The sequence below is a fragment of the Scophthalmus maximus genome, chromosome 12 (genome assembly GCF_022379125.1).
Source record: "Scophthalmus maximus strain ysfricsl-2021 chromosome 12, ASM2237912v1, whole genome shotgun sequence".
Lineage (NCBI taxonomy): Eukaryota > Metazoa > Chordata > Actinopteri > Pleuronectiformes > Scophthalmidae > Scophthalmus > Scophthalmus maximus.
The window spans coordinates 5,953,874-5,972,252 of record NC_061526.1 but is presented as its reverse complement, the minus strand read 5'-3'; the positions used below and the strand labels follow the sequence as shown (position 1 = coordinate 5,972,252).

Here is an 18,379-nt window from a genome sequence, read left to right as displayed (position 1 = left end):
GTGCCAAAAATATTTTGGAAATAGATACAATATGGCACCAAAAGGTTTCATGAAAAATGTGAGCCAAAATAGATAAATTCCATTTCCATTTTCTGCATTTATGTCACTGAATAACTAAATGTAGGTGTTCGGGTTTTTTTTAGGATAAACTGATAATTCATAATTCTGACATCCCATTGTCATCAGGACAGATTTTATTAATTTACAAACTCCATGTTGTCGGCAGAACACAGGAATAATTAAAAAAAAAGAAGAAATATTTATAAATATAAACAGACCGTCTCTCTAAAGACAACGTAACGGGGTGGTTTCTATTTACAAAACGACACGTACAACAGGCACAAACTTCGGAGTCTTCAAACTTCCATAAATATCCCAAAAACTGTTCCTCCATTTCCAGCAACTTGGTCCAATCGCTTCCCGACTTCAGCTCGGCTCATTCACTCTGAGGCTTGTAGCTGACCGAGGCGGCGATCTGACTTCGGATGTTTTGTTTCTTTCCGTTCACGATGAGCAGCAGAGGAGAGTCCACTCGTATACTTCTGAAGTCAAATGTCTGCCAGAGAGAGAAGGAAGAGTGAAAGTCAGACAAACACACACAGACATTTTTCAGTGAATTTTTAACAACAAGCGTGAAACACTGACCTTGTCTTGATGTGTTATACTGTGTCGTTTGACCTGAGGTTCAGGAATGACTACGGTGTCTCCTATCAGGACACCCCAGCTGTCCGCTGTGTTGTAAACCATCACCACCATACATGTCTCCTCACTGTCCACCATACCAAACGTACTGAGGAAAAGAAAGATCAAGATTATCACAAGACTACTCCAAAAAAGAAGAACTCCTCTGCTATCACATAAAGAGTTAAGTTGACTATGCTGCACTCACAATGCCATTCGATCCTCAGAGGCCAGGCTGAACACAACCTTGCCCAAGGCGGCCAGACCGGCGTTATGGCCGTGGGAGAGGGAGGAAAGCGTTCGAGGCTCCAGGCTACCCACGCGGCCTGTGGGCGATCGAAACTCAGGGGATGAGCAGGGACCCAACGCCGACGTGTTGAGGTTCGAGAGCATGGTCCGTAACCGACGCGCCTTCACCTTCCCCTGAGGAGAAATGCACACTGAAGGTTATGAGCTAAACAAATAATATGCCTTCCCTTTGCCGCCACCTTGTGGTTAAAAAAAAGAGGTCTTGACGCGTCAAAACAAGTGAATTATGGTTTCTAAAAAAACAGACTAAAGGATAAAACACAAATCCTTAACCGACGCGTTCACCCACCTTGTTCTGCACGAGTGCGGTGACCTTCTCCAGATACTCCAACAGCTGCTTCTCTCTCTGCGGAGGCTCCTTCCAGCCCGGGTCGAGCGCCGCCGCACGGCTGTAGCCGTCGAGCGCGGACCCGAACATCTCCTCGTACTGGTACAGAGTCGCTCGATTGAAGTGCAGCTCCGGGTAACAGGAGGCAGCTCTGTCCACTTTCTCCTGCAAAGGTAGGAGAGGAGTAAAACATCAATACAGTGAATAATTTTAACAGTGAAATTAATGAGTTGTTTGTGTACTCACAGATTGTGCATAGGCACCAAAAGCTTGTTGAGAAAACCGCGGATTCTGACCGCCGGTGAAAAACATGGAAACATCAGCATTTCCCAGGATATCTGTAAAGACAACAAGGGCAGCACATTATTTTTTTAATGTAATAATGTCTGTTTTTATTTCTAGTTATAATCTGCATCTGCGCTCAGCCACATCCTCACAACACTGTCCTCATCCTCTCCGCTTCCTCTTGGACTCTGGACACTCTACTCACACCAAGACGTCCCGTCGGTGACATCCAGCTGGACGGCTTGTCGGGCCATGTCCAAACTCTCCAGCACCTGTTTAGTACACGTGTCGCCGTCGGCCGCTGGCAGCTGCCTCAGCACCATGGACAGGTTACGTAGAGACACTTTGTTCTTGCTCTGCAGTCAGAATATGAATCACAGACAGCTTAGTGCTCAGAAACGGGCTGCGAATTAACTGGACAACAGATCTCTCTGTTCCTCTCTTTCCACAGCACCTGCTGCAATGCTCCGGTGAAGCAGTTCTTGGCACCGACAAGGTCTCCTTTTTTCCAGTACTGCTCCCCCAGCGTGTTCCAGCCCTCGACCAGGCCGGGCTCCAGCTTCACGGCCCGGGAAAGGCACTCCTCCGCCACGGTGCTGAAGTCCGGCGCTACATTCAGACACCTGCCCCTCTGCAGCAGGAACTCGGCCTTGTTCTTGTAGCGATCTGTGGAGAAATCGTGAGCACACACCAGATAAAGAGCGGGCCGTGTCGTCTCGTGACATTCTGCAAAACTGAAGGTGCAAACGCGGCGGCGCTGGTTCGTGCAAAACGCCCCAATCACCTCCTTTCTCCTCTAGCGTCTTCAGCGTCCTCTCCATTTCCTGCATGACATCACTCTGTTTCCTTCCAGCTTCCTCCATGCTGTGAGTCTCAAAGTAGCAATCTCTGAAATTATACAGTTCATCCACAAGTTCCTGTAACGGACAGACGAGGAGGGGGGAGGTAGGTGGATGTGAAAAATAGATAAATTATTAGAATTAAATCATGATCACATATGCACCTGTGTTAGTCCCAGTGGTGTGTAAAAAAAAATGTATGTGGTTGTTGGAAAATGATTAAGTGATGCTGGTGTGTGCGTTCTGATGCACACTGACAATCTGGTGAAAAAAATTAAGTAGGTCAGATTCAAAAAAACATGCATATTATAATACACGTTTAACACAAGTTCAATTTTTTCTCTGCTCACACTACACTTTGAACGTTTAATGTGATGAATGCACACCACGCGAAGAAAGCAACATATACTGTTAGCTTGACATTTACAGCCAGTTGCTATAGTAATAAGTCGTCCCAACAAGCAAACTGACAGGCAACGCACGACAAGTGCCGCGCGCACGAACTCGACAGAACACGACAACTCGAGACACTCGGCTGGATTTAAGAATCTGTAGGATATTAAGTGATATTTAGGACTTGCCTTGAAAATGTGCAGCTCGTTTTTGTCTTTCACTGGCTCGCCACTCTTCTCGTCTGCCGCCATCTTTGCGTGTTTTGCCTTCTTTAGCGGCCAGGAGGAAACAGAATGTAAGCGGGTTACGCAGCGGGTATTAAAACCTAAAGCTCTGCTGTTAATGTGTTGGCAGAAAACATCGAATTTCTCACACAGACAATCGCGAATTCAATTAGTTTTGCTGGCACACAGGAAACAAGGGCTCTAATTCCAGTGACGCCGGAAGTTGGAGCGGTCCGCCCTGAAAATGATTCCGACAATGGACATCCTTAAAAAGTTCAAAAAGACACAAACCTTGGAGTTTAAGTGCCTAAAATATACGATTTCAATACGCGCTCGTGAATTCATAATATTTGTATTTAATGTAGATAAAATAAGCGTCAGGGTATGGCGTTTGTCAGTCGGAACCCTTCAGTCATGTTGCCGGTCCGACACTTTTTCGCGGTGCACCATACATTCGTCGCTCCCTGCTCGGCGGACAGTGTTCATCTCATCTGTTGCCGCCAAGTCGTTCGCTCCGGCGGCTGTTGCTGTTTGTGTTTTTGTTTTTGTGGCCGTTGAACGCAGATCGTCATGTCGGACACATGGAGCAACATCCAGGCGCACAAGAAGCAGCTGGACTCTCTGCGGGAGAGGCTGCAGCGGCGGCGGAAGGACCCCGCGCAACTGTCCGCGGGTACGAACCATAGACCAGGGGGAACCAACCGGGGCGGCAGATACAACGATTGTTTTTGTTATCAACTTATCGATCCGATTTATAAAGTTAAACTTAGTTTATTCCCGCTGTCGTCCCTTCTCCTTCATGTAGATGGTGGAAGCAGCACAGAGGCTCCCGCGGCCAGGAGCGACAGCCCGGCTCCGTCAGCTCCACCCACCTCTCAGGAGGAGACGGAGAAACCACCGGACCCTGAGCTGGAGAAGAGGCTGCTGGGATATCTGTCTGACCTGAGTCTGTCACTCCCCACAGACTCTCTCGCCATCACGAATGAACTCAACATCGTGAGTCTTTCTTTGTGAGTTTATATAGAAAAGCGTTACGGCCGCGTCAGTAACTGTCGTTTTAATTCATCGTGTTCTCCTTGGTTGTTGCTCGCAGTCTGAACCTGCTGTCACTCACGGGTGCATCCAGAGTCTGCTGCTCAAGTTCTCCGCCCAGGATCTCATCGAGGTCCGGCAGTCCACCTCGGCCTGTTCCTCGTCGGCCTCCTCCCCCACGGTCATCATCTCCGTGGATCACACAAAACTATGGCCTATGATCGGTTCCGGGGCCGGAGCCCGACCGACTGGAGTCAAGAGAAAAGCAGAAGAGCAAACCCACAGCAAGAGAACTGCAGGCTTCTCGCCCTCGCTGCAACGCCCCGCTTCCCCACCACGCATGTCCTCCATCTCCCTGACGCCAGCATCCTCCTCACAGCTGGCAGGGCCTTCGGCGTCGGGGAGCGGTGCCGACAAGAAGGGCAGGAGTAACAAAGGCCAGTCGTCTCATATGGACATGGAGATCGAGAGCCTCTTGAACCAACAGTCCACAAAAGAGCAGCAGAGCAAGAAGGTAAGAGGGGATGATAATCATGTCCGATTCAGAGTATGGAGGTGTGAAAGCTGTCGTGATGACGTCATGTGAATGTTATGTGTGTGCAGATGAGCAGGGAGATTCTGGAGCTGCTCAACACCAGCACGGCCAAGGAGCAGTCCATTGTGGAGAAGTTTCGGTCTCGCGGCCGAGCTCAGGTCCAGGAGTTCTGCGACCACGGGACCAAAGAGGAGTGTGTGCGCTCCGGGGACACGCCCAAGCCGTGCACCAAGTTACACTTCCGGTCAGTGATCCTCAGCGTCACTCTCCGAACTCCCTCCATCTGCGTTCATGTCATGAAATCCTTTTATCAGAAACTTCAGAGCAGATTTCGTAGGTTGAAATGCCTTTTTGTTTTGGTCACAGACTTTTGAATTCAGGATTCTGTAAATTGTAACCCTAACCCTCTCTTAATAAAGCTTCTGTCTTCATAATCAGAATTGTGTTTATAACCAGAGAGGTTTTCACATACAAGGTTTTTGCTTTGGTGTTTTGGTGCCGAACAAAACAAATGAAAAAGCAAGTACTGTAAGTACAGGGAGAAAGGTAAAGGCAGGAACATTAAGTATCAGACCAATAAGTGAAAAACTATACCACAGAATTAGATATATTAAAATAAATAAATACAATTTTAAGTTATAATAATAATAAATAATAAAGTTTGTATTATTATGGGAATATGTGCTATCTCTCACAAAGAGTTTCAGCTGTACAAATTGTTCAGGAGAAAATGTGCTGACATTTAAATCAAAATACAAAGTTGACATATACTTAAAGTTGACAAATTATTTATTGTCGATTTCACAAATCAAAAAAATCCAACAGATTCCAAGTATCATGCTTAATTTAAATAAATTATGAACTTGATTTGAACTTCAATGTTAGATAATACTCGATTTGGCCTGGGGGGGGCGCTGTAATCAAGGTAAAAGAAGGGCGATGTACCTTGTTACTTGGATTTCTCTGAAAATATTTATAAAATATATATATATTTCCTCATGCAAAATCTTTTTCTCTCAGGCGGTGCTCCCCTAAATTCATCTTAATATGTTGTAAAATCGATTACGTCATTGTCATTGTTTTCTTGTGAAATACTGGATGATCGAGCTTATAAAAATAATTAAAATTCATCAATCTGAGAAGTTAAAATCATGTTCAAAAGAATGCATCTTATTCTTTTATAATTTTTCTTTCATTAATTTTCATTCAAACCTGAAGTTGTTTAAAAAAAGGCATTACACAAACATGTTTATGAAGCTGTGTAACTCTGTGATGTACGTTTCCTCCCCCAGTCGCATCATCAACAAGCACACGGACGAGAGCCTCGGCGACTGCTCCTTCCTCAACACGTGTTTCCACATGGACACGTGCAAGTACGTCCACTACGAGATCGACAGCCCTCCAGAGGCGGAGGGGAGCCTGCTGGGGCCCCAGGCGGGCACAACGGAGCTCGGCCTCCACGCCGAGGACACGGACAGCAACGAGGGCAAGCTGTTCCCCTCGCAGGTGAGGAAGAACGTGGAGAGGCAAGGAGAGAAGATGGTGTAAGACTGCAACAAATAGAAATTTATATTTGTGTCTGTGAATTTAATTCCCAGTGGATCTGCTGTGATATCCGCGTCTTGGACGTTTCCGTCCTGGGTAAGTTTGCCGTGGTGATGGCCGACCCCCCCTGGGACATCCACATGGAGCTGCCCTATGGCACGCTGACCGACGACGAGATGAGGAGACTCAACATCCCCATCCTGCAGGACGACGGCTTCCTCTTCCTCTGGGTCACTGGCAGGTAACTGAAGGGTCGTGTTCCTGCACGTCCAGATCTAGTTTTGTTCGATCAAACTCATCGTCTCCTCTGCTCCTCTCTTCGTGCAGGGCGATGGAGTTGGGCAGAGAGTGCCTCAGTCTTTGGGGGTGAGTCTTTCCCTTCTGTGCATATCCCACCAACAAGTCATCGGTTTTATACATTTTCTCATTTTGTCTCTGTATTGTTTTCCTCTCCAAGTTACGATCGCGTGGATGAAATCATATGGGTGAAAACCAACCAGCTCCAGAGGATCATCCGCACCGGGAGGACGGGCCATTGGCTGAATCACGGGAAGGAGCACTGTCTTGTATGTTCACATGTTAATCATCTCACATGCTGTGTTTGCATCTGTCTCTCTCACGTGCATGAATCTGCTCAGCTCCAAGCTCGAGGACTTTTACCTCTTGTATTTAAATTTTTGCTGCTATCTCATTTTTTTTCTTGCGTCTTCAACATAAACCAAAGCATGTGTTTCTCTACAGGTGGGCGTGAAGGGAAACCCGCAGGGATTCAACAGAGGTCTGGACTGCGACGTCATCGTGGCCGAGGTGCACAACTTGTTTCTTCCATCCAACGTGCTGCAGTTTGACCCCACGTTGCTCCTTCATCCTGAAACAAGTTTGCTTCACTGAACTCGGCTCTCTCTGTGTCCGCAGGTCCGCTCCACCAGTCACAAGCCGGATGAAATCTACGGCATGATCGAGAGACTGTCGCCCGGCACCAGGAAGATCGAGCTGTTCGGTCGACCCCACAACGTCCAGCCCAACTGGTAACGTGCCGTCGTGCTCTCATGTAAAGAAAAACAAACTCTTCCACACTTGTTATGTGCGTTTGGAGTAATTCTTTTACTTTGTATCCCTTCCAGGGTAACTCTTGGAAACCAGCTTGACGGCATCCATCTGTTGGATCCCGAGGTCGTGGCTCGGTTCAAGGAGCGTTATCCAGACGGCGACATCTCCAAACCCAAAAACCTGCAGTGATGACATCGTCTGTGTTCACAGGTCTGGAGAAGTTTGTATATAGATTGTTTTCCTTTTTTTATACTAATGAACTATTTTTTCTTTAAATAAATCTCGTTAACAAGATACATTGTCGGTGTCTCGGTGAAGAAATGAAACCACATGAGGAAAAGTGAAAAGTGAAAGTGTGTGAATTTCTCTTATGCGTTAATGTTTGTGGTCCCCCTATTTAATGCAGAAAAACTTCACACTCACCATCAATAAAAACAAATTTTTTATGTACATTATTATTTTGTTAGTAAAGAATAAAGATGATTTTCTCTTCTGACACACTGTGGATTTGAAAAAGCTGTCGATTAGTTTTGCGTCAAATGATAAAACATGTCAAAAAATAAGCTGCACTTAGGGTTTGTTAATAATGTCAAATCATTTTAATATCAAATACAACCAGGAGTGTTTTAAATCATGAAAATATAGACCAAAAGAAATGAGCAAGTATGATTTAAAATACCTAATTGAAATGTAGATGCTGTGCAGCTCAGTTTACTTAATGCTTTTACAAAGAGGAACCAGGGGCAGCTGTTGAATAAACCTGCAAATATAAAACGTCAACATGACCCCTCGTGCATTTGTTCTAGAATTAGAGTTAATGTATTAAAAGAATAAAATAAGATAAAAAGCAGGATTTTGTGTCACAGAGCAGGATTAGAAAGCCTTGGTTGATTTTAAAATACAATTAGCTCAGGATGATGGAGATATTCATCGACATACTTTGACCGTCAACTGCCTCATCCTGCTTTTTGAAGCACGTCTCTGGGCCATGATGTCGTCTTCAGAAAAGACATTTTTAAAAATGGTAGAAAAACTAAAACTCTTCACCCACCCGCCCAAAAGGAAACAAAAGAATAATGCACTTGTTGGTGGTGACAGTCTTTTTCGTCTTCTCTTTCGTCGGTGGATCCCGCTCCATGTAGAAATTCGGATTTTCTTAAAGTACTTCAGTCTATGTCAGTGTTTTTTTTCCTTTTATTCAGTCTGATTAATCATGGAGAGTTCTGTGTCGGCAGCAGGGACAGAGGAGGGGTCAGACGCGAATCGTGGCCTGTTCACAGCTGCTGCTGCTGCTGCTGAAATCTGAAGGTGACGATAGATGCATGTGCTCGGTTATCAGGCTCCCACGTCTGTACCACAGGCTCAGAGGTGTGTGAGTGAGTCCGTTTATCTCCTCTGCCTCCCCCTCGTTCTCCTCAGTAGGTGGCGTCCACCGCGTTGATGTTGCTGTCCAGCTGGTGTCTGAACGACAGCCGGGCCTTGGTGGAAAAGTAGATCTGGGAGCCTCGACTGAGGCTTCCCGCCCCGTCACTGTCGCTGCCCCAGGACATCGTCGAGGAAAGACGGGGCTTCATCTCCTCTATGGGAACTGAGGGGGCGGAAGATAAGACAGTCAGGCTTTATCAGGGCTGTATTATCATGAAATCTTATTGACTTTAGTCCCGACTGTGGTTGCTCCTCACCTGTGGCTGGGGGACACTGCCTGCTCTTGCAGCGCTCTTTACAGCGTCTGTAGAAAGGGAAACACTGCAGCATCTTCACGCCCATGACAGAGTCACCTGCAGAGAGTGGAGAGTGAACAGATGCGTGAATATAAAAGAAGTGGCAATAAACTGTTGAAGAAATGAACCCGCCCCCTCCCTGTAAGTCCCAGCGTTTCCCATTTAAATCCATGCTCGACACCAACACTGACAAACCGCAGCTGGACACAATGCAGAATTATCCCAGCACGCTATATTCCCCTGCAGCTCACCTTTAAGCTGCCTTATCACACTGACAGCAGACCTGAGTGTCCAGGTCCGCTGACATCTCCTCACCCGGTCACAGTTTAATGGAATTAGGATCATGTACCTCTGCTTGATGTAAGCTGACAATATGACACGGCGTTCCAGCAACCAGTCATTTGGTCACCGATTACAGTCCCATCATTATCATCAGCCTGCCCACTGTCTAATCCTGGAAAAAGGCACGTCACTGGGCTACAGCAGCCACAGACAATCTGTAAGCCCTCAAACACCGATGACGTAGCGGCCGTCTGATGTGTGCTGTGTTGTGACTGGCAGGCAAACAAGTGGATTCCCCCGCAGAGACTGTGCTTTTGATTTGAAGACCTTGAAAAGCTTTGGTTCCTCTCAGTCGGCCAATTTAATCTCTGTAGCTTTACAGTGCACTCTGTTTGTCAACAGAGATCTAGACCCCAGATCTGTCCCCGAGCGTACGGCCCCGTCTTTGATCTGATCGACTGTGCAACAAGTAAAGTCAAATTGATAATCGCCCCCTCGAGGATTGCCCTTCGATTTGTGGCAGCTCTTGAGAGATAAGATAACGTCAGGGCCACGAGATAGTGGCCGGAGCTCTATTTGCCAACAGCGGTGTGGGGGGAAAGCTATTTATTTTAGTCTAATCAGGTTGAAGAAATAGGTCAAGAGAAATGGAGCCGAGGGATTGCAACTGTTTCTATTGTAGGAGTAAAAAATAAAGAGTCGTGTAACTTAACCTTAAAGCTACTGGCCGTTAGCTGAACTTTAATCTATAACTTTACAGGATCAAACATCAGTAGTGTCAGACACAGTCAGTGTCTATATCGGGCCTAGGTACTACATCATGAATAACAACATGCTCATGGGTTATGGTTTTGTAAAGAACACACCCAATTAGATCTGGACAAGATCCAAATTCCTTTAACCTCTTCTGTGACGTCTTTATTTAAATGAAATCTGCCTTTGATTAGAAAAAGAACGAGACAAAAATGGAAAAAAGATGTTATCTGACCACAAAGAGATTCAAAACAACTACAAAGAGACACAACTAATGGCTCAAAAGACGCAAAATGACACAGGCAGAGAGAAACAAAGTAAAAACAACTACAGTGAGATGCCAAACAACCACATGGACAAGACTTTTTGTGTCTCATTTTTAATTTAGAAAAATGGATCCCAATTAGTCAAAAATATTTTAACTTTGGTGCATTTTTCCAACATGAAAATCCTCCCAGCAGACCTAAAAAAACGCAGACCTCGTAAGTCTGATGAGAAAACCCCCCCCCACTCGTGTGATAATCCACTAGTCTGAGCTCCATTGTTCACTAATCACAGAGGGAAAGATTTGTGATATCTGATGACAAACCGTAACCTATGATTGAAACATACAGGGGGGCAGTGTTGGACTAACGCCTTCTTCCTCCCCCTCCCCTCCACTGTTTACCGCTAATCCGCGGGTCCTGCTTCACTCAGCGAGGACATTTCAGGGAGACGTGACAGCTCACACGTACTACTGTTCACACACACACACACACAAACACACACACACACACACACACACACACGGCCACAGTGCCGCTGTAGCTCTCTGCAGACGACGTGCCAGAGGACAGAACGGACAACTCCGTCTCCAAATCCACAGATCCTCAGTTTTTCTCATACACCTCCCTGCTCTCTGTTTCGCTCAGGTGTGCCTCTGAAATCCTATATCCCATTCACAGACACAGTGGACCCATTATGGTGGCGGCAATGTGGAGGTTCCAGTCGAGACGAGAACTCACATTATAGCAGGACACATTGTGAGAGGAGAAAGCGCGGGGGAGGTGGGGGCAGATACTGTAATTTTATCTAGTTAAAATTATGCTTGAACAGATAATTACATATTAAAAATTCTTTGGTAAGTCAGCGAATGTACACATTTGTCTCACTAGTTTTCAAAGAAGGGTGCACACTCACACACACACACACACACACAATATTAAGGGCCTGGTCAGTGGTGAGGAATTTTGGCCTGAGATCATGATTGGTTGTGGGGGTCTGGCAGCAAACAGCAGCCTGGGAGACTGGAGGAGAAAAACAACCTCAGATGGCAAACATGCACGCACGCACGCACACACGCACACACAGAGAGAGAGAGAGAGAGAGAGAGAAAAGCAGAGAGTACCCACATTGACCACAGAAAGAAAAACCAGTAGAAGATATAGACAGGAGATGTAACCACGGGTCGCCATCCACACCATATGCCGAGTGACGAGTTGCTGTTTTTATTATTATTAAATAAACGTGATTAATTTGAAATACAATTGTACACGGGTGGAAAGAACACGTTCCATTTGAATCCAATTATGGCTGCACCAAATTTCCACCCCTGGCCGGGATCTATGCAAAAAAATTTGAGTTACGGGTTCTTTCTGGGCCCACGTCCCATCCTCTCGCCAAGTTTTGTGGAAACATAACCTTTAGAAAAAAAATGGGAATGGAGACGTGAGAAAAGTTGTTTTTTTTAAAAAGAGAACAAATAGGGGAAGGGGCTGAAACTTGTGCTTGACCTATTTTTCATGTTTTGCCTGCAGGCAGCCGATGTGGGCGACGCGCAGCCGCGGAATGACGTGGAAATTCACACTCAGTCCCTCCGGGGGGACCGTCGGTGAGCGGCTTTTCTGACTTGTGACTTGTTATCTGCGGTGTGTGACACGTGACCTGTGACGTGTTGTTATTATTTGGTCGGAATTTGCGTTGGAGTTAATCTACTTCGAGTCCATGATGCCTACATGTATTTTCCATTTGTTCCCCCCCACATTAGAAACTAGGCCCACTCTCAACTCCCCTCATCAGCTTAGTAAACAATGTCGAAACGTGCAGCAGTCGATAAGAATCGTTTTTCTGCAGCTCCACATTTCCACTGAGCCGCCCTTTTACGCTCAGTCCCCTGGGGCTTTATGGGAAGAAGAAAGAAAAAGAAATAGTGCGGTCCTGTGTCACTGCCCTGAGCACAGAGCTTCACACAGGCCTGCCAGGGTGGATGACGCACACGCACACACACACACACACACACACACACACACACACACACACACACGCCGTGCATGTGTACCTGCATCAGTGTGTCTGTCCATTAACAGCAGCCTACAATCCTCTTTCCTTTCATATTCACCGGATAAAGCGGCTTTTAGGTCCAAATAATGACAATCATGTCGGTTGTTTTCACTGATGGGAAATGACTCGAGTGCATATAGTCAAGGTCTGCGTTTTTAAAGACCTCTATTATACTGCTGCTCTGCCTCAGATGCAAATTTTGTACTTTTACTGCTCTGCCTTTATCCGACAGCTGCTACTTTCCTGTCAATCATTTTCCAACTACAACATATTAATCTACTTCTATATATTATAAAAAGGTGTCTTAATAGATTAAACCAACGTTAGTTGCATGTTAATGCATCAGTAAATAAAAAGTAACACTCTGAAGTGAAGATGTTTTATGCACTTTTACATAAGTGTGCAGGGCTTTTAGGGGCCGTGTGAAAGTTATTGAAGTGGTGACGTGAGCTGAAAAAAGTTAAAAAAAGAAAAAAAATAAGGTTTTGGCCCTGAACAGGCTGAACCCTCTTCTTGGCATCTGTCCAGTTACATGTCAAAAATAATCCAACTGTGTAGCACTGGTAGCAACCAACATTGCACATTATAACTAAACCCTGACATGGAGAGGGGGACATGTTGTCTGTTGCACGTGGAAGAAGAAGTGCAAGTGAAAAGTTGTCTCTTTTATGCAACTGTCTCGTGAATATATTGAAAAGGAAATCTGGGATGAAAAAAATTAAATTGCTCTGCTTCTTTAAAATTAAAAAAAAAAAAAAAGGATTTTACTTATACTTTCTGCCCCCTGATCATTTTCCTACAGCCCCTAACCTGTGATGGAGTATTTGTGCACTGCTCAAGTCCAACTCAAGTGGTTCAGTTGAGTCCAAAAAATGACAAACCTCCAACTTTTTCCTGCCCCTGACCTTTTTTTTTAAGTTTGGGAAAACATGAAGAGCTCTTGCAGGAGGTGGAAGGGTTGAACGACAGGTTAATCTGAGCTTTCACCTGGAGCGGCACTGTGGGCGCATCGCTTATCCCTCTGTCTGTCTCCTTGACAATGAACAATTGCAGCCGCTCGGCCATATTCTGAGTGTGAGGGCGATATCCACCGTGTCGGAATCAACAGCCTGAAGAGGATGCCAGATGAACCCGCAGAGTTTTTTAGGAGTCGGAGAGCAACAGGTGACGCGGAAAAAAACCTGGACATGAGGTTTTTCCACTAAAAGCAGCAGCACAGATTCATGACGAGGAACCCTCCCACTGACACACCCCCTGCTCCACGACCCAATAAAGAGTGAAGCTGTGTTCATAGCACACGCTTTTTTATTCATCCTGATTCTTTATTTCACCCAAAACAGATATACTCTACTTTTTCTTGAAATCCAGTTTGAAATAAGTTGAGTGCTGTTTCCTACCTGTTGGGAAAAACCTTTGCAGAGAGCCAGCGGGGAAAAGTGGATCTTCTTGGTAGTGATTCCCAGTCTCAACTCACTCTTCTCTCATCAGAAAGTGGTTCAGTGTGTGTGTGTGTGTGTGTGTGTGTGTGTATGTATGTGTGTGTGTGTGTGTGTGTGTGTGTGTGTGTGTGTGTGTCTGTCCCCTGAGCACAGCGCAGTGCCGTGCGTCCTGCTGCGTCCGCTGTTGGCAATGGAAAAGGTTCCTGCGACGCGCAGCGACTGAACTTTAAATAGCTAATCCCTGGAGCATGAGTGAGTGAGTGAGTGAGTGAGTGGACACGCCTGCTTCCTCCCTCCTCCTTTCCTCCCTCCCTCCCAGTCCTGTCCTCATCCTCTGCCTCCCACCCATCCCGCGGCACACTGCACATACTGCACTTACGCTGCGTGCCTTGCTCTGTTTTGCCACCGCATATTCGTTGATATAATTACTCTCTCCTTAAGTGACTCATTAAAACTATAAATCAAAGTGATCCGACCTGTTAGCAAAAAAATAAAAAGAGGTGCTCACTTTCTAACAGTGGACTCATTTGTTCTTGTTCATTATTAAGATCAGTGCAGTGTGTATTTATTATTTATCACAACCTACCTGCCCTTGTGTCATGACGAAAGTTGGTATACAATGTGCAATGTGGTTTACTTTGTGCGTGTGTGTGTTTTATGTTATATGCGGATGTGTGCGATATAGTTTCTTCACGCACCGCTGTGAGGGGCATTCGCAATTTTCGTTGTAATTATTGTAATATGATGACAATAAAGACTTCTTATCTCCTTATCTTATCTCTTCTTATTAGCCATATTCCGATATGTACAATGACTCATTCCTCTATCCCTTGTCCTCTTCACAGAGGTCAGAGGTCACTGTCAACCGCAGGATGTCATCCCTGGCGCTGGTAGGATTGTGTTTTTTAAATTTTTTACTTATTTCTTATTTTACTTCCCACTATATTTACATGCATGTTCGTATTATGTCATGCTATATAAAGTTTTTCCACTCTTATCACTGTTACGGGACTGTTATACTTCTACATCAGCAAATATGATTGCAAAACAAGCAGATATATGTCAGTTAACACCTTAAAATACACACCCATCCATCCATACACACAAAAAGAAAAACGCACGTCCCTCGATGAAAGAGAAATCTGATAAATAGATGACGTGAAAACAAAGGGATATGTCTTACCCTCACCGTGAGTCAGTTTCAAATATTTTGTTTCATCTCCATCAAGTAAGTTATGTTTTCATTATCGTTTCTCTGTGGGGGTGGGGCTTGACCCAATTTTGGAGCGGATCCGGATAAACGGGTGGATTCTGTCTTTAACGTGACGAGATTGGGCGTTAGCCTTGGGAAATGACATATAGTATGTGACCTCTGAGAATTTGCATATGAAGCAAAAGTGTTTGAGCATTAGAAAACACAAGGGAGACCTGGCTGTAGAGGAAATCCCTTTCTTGTTAGAGCGAGGGGGGTTTTAATCTGGAGTGGATCAAATCTACCAAGAAGAATTAACCGGCAACCGTCTCACCCACTTTTTGTCAAATACAATCCCACTCACTAAGCAATTATACTTTTCTCGCCCCTAAATGTTCCTGGTTTTCTCTGTCGGTCCAAAAACTTGATCTGATGGCTGAAATCCTGACTCTGAATCAACTACAGACAAGTACTCGCCTGTTTCCTGGCTCATCTCCACCGTTTTCGAAATGTTGTTGTGAAAGAACTTCTGCATAAACATGACATTCTCGGTATATTAAATGCCAAGTAAATGATGTTTTAAAGGAATTAAGGTGGGGTCATATGCTGCTTCCAGCATGAACGAGTCCCCCCCACACACACAGACTCTGAAGACAATGTTTTCTCTCTGTCTGACGGTCCTGAACAAGAATATTGTGCTCGCGCTTGTCCGCCCATTGGGTGGCCTGTAGCCGTCTATGAGCGTTCTAGTTCAGGGCTTATTGAGGCCACCTCATCGGCCGCGGGGATTTGTCCTGGTGGAAATTTACCGAGACGAGTTCTCAGAGTGAGCCTGAGCCCGCTGGTCAGAAATCACCCCGGGAAACGGTCTGTGCGAGAGCGGGGGGGGGGGGCATTTCATAAATCCTGATCCTGGACTGCGAACTTCAACGGGGACTCAGCCACACTCCGGGTTCATATGGAAATGTCAACGTTGTGCAATATAATATTGTCTCACACAAGGTTGCATTCTGAACAGTGCAGACCAGCTGTAGATAAAAGCTCAGTGTCTCTAATTTTAAATCTGCTCTGTGTGATGATTGACGGCAGGACAGTAGACTCCCACTATGAAATTATGGTTTTGAATTGAACGTAAAAAAAATGTTCATCTAATTAAATCAAACAAGAAAAAGTGTGAGTGATTTAAAAAAAAAAATTCTACAAACAAATTTCATGGAAACTGTTTAAAACAACAGCCATTTTCTTTTTTCTCTGTGCAACAGTTTCCAAAAACTTGCACCGATGTGACTGTGGTGCCCTCGCAGAAAGTCAAGTAGTCCCCTCTGCAGTGTCACCTCTGTGCATTGACACATTTGTTCCTCTCCTTGTAGGGCGAGGACGAGCGCACCCGTCTGACCTCGGGTGGCCCGAATGTGGTTACGAGGGGCGCGCGGCAGCTTCCTGTGAGCCCCGCGAGGGGGCTCGGATATCAGCAACTTGAACCACTCCCACTGCCCCATTGGCAGTGCCACTGTGATATCAGACACCGGGGGGGTGATGGCGTGGCACTGGTTGGCAAGTAGGAAGCAACATAATGTCTTATATCATCCCGTGTGAATTGGATGTCCCCAACAGTCATTATTTAAAGTTGTATTAAACAGGCTGCATTACATATACTGTAGTCATAGAGATTCACAATCAGTTCATGACACCCCCTCATCAGGGGTATAGTGTTTGGTCACTGGTCTCCCACATGTTCAGCTTGTGACCCTACGCACAACAAACACAACCAAACATTATGAGAAAAGCTATAAAAGGTAAGCATTATTTTCTGCAGCAGAAATTATTTTTTTCACCATTCTTCCCTCTCTTACAGCGGCATGTTCCCCAGTTTCAAAACTGGTTGATGATTTATTTTCTCCAGCCACAAAGGTCACGATCCAACATTGCCTGAGGAAGTTTACATGAATATTTTCGAGGTAGTTTACACCAGGCGTTTCTGTTTAAGTTGTTGGAGGAGCCACGAAGTGCGTGTTGTCCCACGCCCGTGTAATGGCATTTAGAATGAGGCTATTATGATGATTGATTCATTCTTCAGCCTGATATCATAAACATTTTCCCGAAAGATAAAATCAGACGCAAACTGAAATAATAACATACAAACTGAAGTTAGGCCATTGCAGGATCAAACCAGTCAAGTGCTCTGTGAATGTGTACTGATCCCGAGTCCACGTTTCCCCCCTCCCTCCCTCCCCCTCGGACCTCCACACATTTCCCAGGGTTTGTTGATTTGCTGTTGATGTTGGCATGCTTCTGTGGAGCCAGGACCGGGACGGGCTGGCTGAGGTCGCTCTGGGCTGGTTCCAGCAGCGTCAGTCACAGTCCTCTCTCCTCAGTCGCCTCCTATGTGTCCTATGTTACTTATCTCGTGCTTCTCTAACATGTGTTGTATTTACGTCGGCAATAGAGAACTCCTGTGCATTTATTGCTCTTGGTGATTACATTCATCCTGAAGTACGGGGGGGGGGGGGGGGGGGGGGGGGTGGGGGGAGTCTGCATACCATGTAAATCAGCTGATAATGCCGAGTGTAGTGAATAAACAATGTGAGGGCAAAGGACAGCAGAATGTCTCTAATTTGCCTTCGGCCTTTTTGCCCGTATCTCGTCGTCAGAGTCTCTCATGTGACGTCAGAACAGTCCTGTCAAAACTTAGAAATGAAACCTTTGTTCACTTCTCCACAACATAATTAAAGCAGAGCAAAAGAAGCCGTAAAGTTGGGGGGAAACGCATAAGCAAAACGGGTAGTAATGTTAATGTAATGCCTTCCTTTTATGCATTTATTAAAAATGCATCAATATTATGTACCTCAAAAACATTGTCATATACCTCAAAATGTAGTTTCTTAACTCCACTGAATTATCTTTAAAGGATGTACGTGGAAAATTGTGCATTTCTGCTCACAAAATTTACTCTCACTGATTTTTGCCCATTTGAACTAGTTAGTTTGAGAAGATAAACTTATTTTGATCATTTACAGTCAATATAGCTCATTAACTGAACGTATCTGTTTTGCTAGGTGCATCTCTCTGTCTATAAATGAAATTTATTATTATTATTATTATTACTACTAAGATTTTCTCAAGTCAGTGTCATGTAAATTACAATTTAATACATTTCGATGTGTGATTAACGATAAGCAATGATGAGGGGGGAAATAAAATACACAAGTGACTATGTCTTGTTGGTAATATGCGGTTCAAGTGCAAAATGCCACGTCTCTGTGTGATATGATGATATAGTGCCAGCAAAACAGGCGCAGTCAGCAGCTTAACAATTGTCGCCTTGGCAGAAAGGGTTCTTGCAGCTAGCTCGACTTGAATCAAGAACTAAAGAAAACAAGGGGCTGCAATGCGATATTTTTTTGTCATCCTATTTCGAAATATACTTTGTTAATTTGACCAGTCAACATGGG

General features: G+C 45.1%; 3 protein-coding genes across 6 annotated transcripts; 1 reads left to right on the top strand and 2 right to left on the bottom strand.

Moving 5' to 3' along the window:
- Positions 1–176: 176 nt before the first annotated feature.
- On the bottom strand, positions 177–3,306 carry ttc5 (tetratricopeptide repeat domain 5). Its single transcript, XM_035619550.2, has 10 exons — positions 3,209–3,306; positions 3,024–3,104; positions 2,388–2,520; positions 2,058–2,269; positions 1,809–1,959; positions 1,565–1,656; positions 1,280–1,483; positions 890–1,104; positions 646–790; positions 177–556 (listed from the first exon to the last, which is right to left on the bottom strand). Exons 2-10 carry the CDS (start codon positions 3,084–3,086, stop codon positions 437–439), a joined length of 1,335 nt encoding a protein of 444 aa, XP_035475443.2. The 5' UTR covers positions 3,087–3,104; positions 3,209–3,306; the 3' UTR covers positions 177–436.
- A 173-nt stretch (positions 3,307–3,479) lies between these two features.
- mettl3 (methyltransferase like 3) lies at positions 3,480–17,153 on the top strand. Of its 4 annotated transcripts, XR_004786611.2 has the most exons (14): positions 3,480–3,732; positions 3,865–4,055; positions 4,153–4,605; positions 4,695–4,870; positions 5,919–6,132; positions 6,225–6,412; positions 6,499–6,537; positions 6,629–6,737; positions 6,913–6,978; positions 7,087–7,199; positions 7,296–7,431; positions 11,774–11,847; positions 14,581–14,625; positions 16,298–17,153. XR_004786611.2 is itself a non-coding variant. In XM_035619465.2 (12 exons), the coding sequence occupies exons 1-11, from the start codon at positions 3,630–3,632 to the stop codon at positions 7,408–7,410; spliced, it is 1,767 nt and encodes a 588-aa protein (XP_035475358.1). In that variant the 5' UTR covers positions 3,480–3,629; the 3' UTR covers positions 7,411–7,431; positions 11,774–13,872. The 4 variants fall into 4 exon arrangements, 2 of the variants coding, with proteins under 2 accessions (XP_035475358.1, XP_035475377.1); XR_007031950.1 differs by lacking the exons at positions 14,581–14,625; positions 16,298–17,153 and adding an exon at positions 13,099–13,872; XM_035619465.2 differs by lacking the exons at positions 14,581–14,625; positions 16,298–17,153 and having other exon boundaries at positions 11,774–13,872.
- On the bottom strand, positions 7,651–13,835 carry si:ch211-237l4.6 (uncharacterized protein LOC446130 homolog). The gene is made up of 3 exons (XM_035619716.2): positions 13,694–13,835; positions 8,904–8,999; positions 7,651–8,809 (listed from the first exon to the last, which is right to left on the bottom strand). The coding sequence occupies exons 2-3, from the start codon at positions 8,986–8,988 to the stop codon at positions 8,637–8,639; spliced, it is 258 nt and encodes an 85-aa protein (XP_035475609.1). The 5' UTR covers positions 8,989–8,999; positions 13,694–13,835; the 3' UTR covers positions 7,651–8,636.
- Positions 17,154–18,379: the final 1,226 nt, after the last annotated feature.

Bases quoted from the DNA above. Each gene is read 5' to 3' on its own strand.
- ttc5 (XM_035619550.2), bottom strand. From the start codon at position 3,086: ATGGCGGCAGACGAGAAGAGTGGCGAGCCAGTGAAAGACAAAAACGAG. The intron at 1,657-1,808 runs GTGAGTAGAGTG...TTGTCTTTACAG, and splicing joins CACCGACGGGACGTCTTGGT to ATATCCTGGGAAATGCTGAT. The intron at 557-645 runs GTCAGTGTTTCA...TCTCTCTGGCAG, and splicing joins GTATAACACATCAAGACAAG to ACATTTGACTTCAGAAGTAT.
- si:ch211-237l4.6 (XM_035619716.2), bottom strand. From the start codon at position 8,988: ATGGGCGTGAAGATGCTGCAGTGTTTCCCTTTCTACAGACGCTGTAAA. The intron at 8,810-8,903 runs GTGAGGAGCAAC...CCGCCCCCTCAG, and splicing joins GCAGTGTCCCCCAGCCACAG to TTCCCATAGAGGAGATGAAG.
- mettl3 (XM_035619465.2), top strand. From the start codon at position 3,630: ATGTCGGACACATGGAGCAACATCCAGGCGCACAAGAAGCAGCTGGAC. The intron at 6,413-6,498 runs GTAACTGAAGGG...CTCTTCGTGCAG, and splicing joins TTCCTCTGGGTCACTGGCAG to GGCGATGGAGTTGGGCAGAG. The intron at 6,979-7,086 runs GTGCACAACTTG...CTGTGTCCGCAG, and splicing joins GCGACGTCATCGTGGCCGAG to GTCCGCTCCACCAGTCACAA.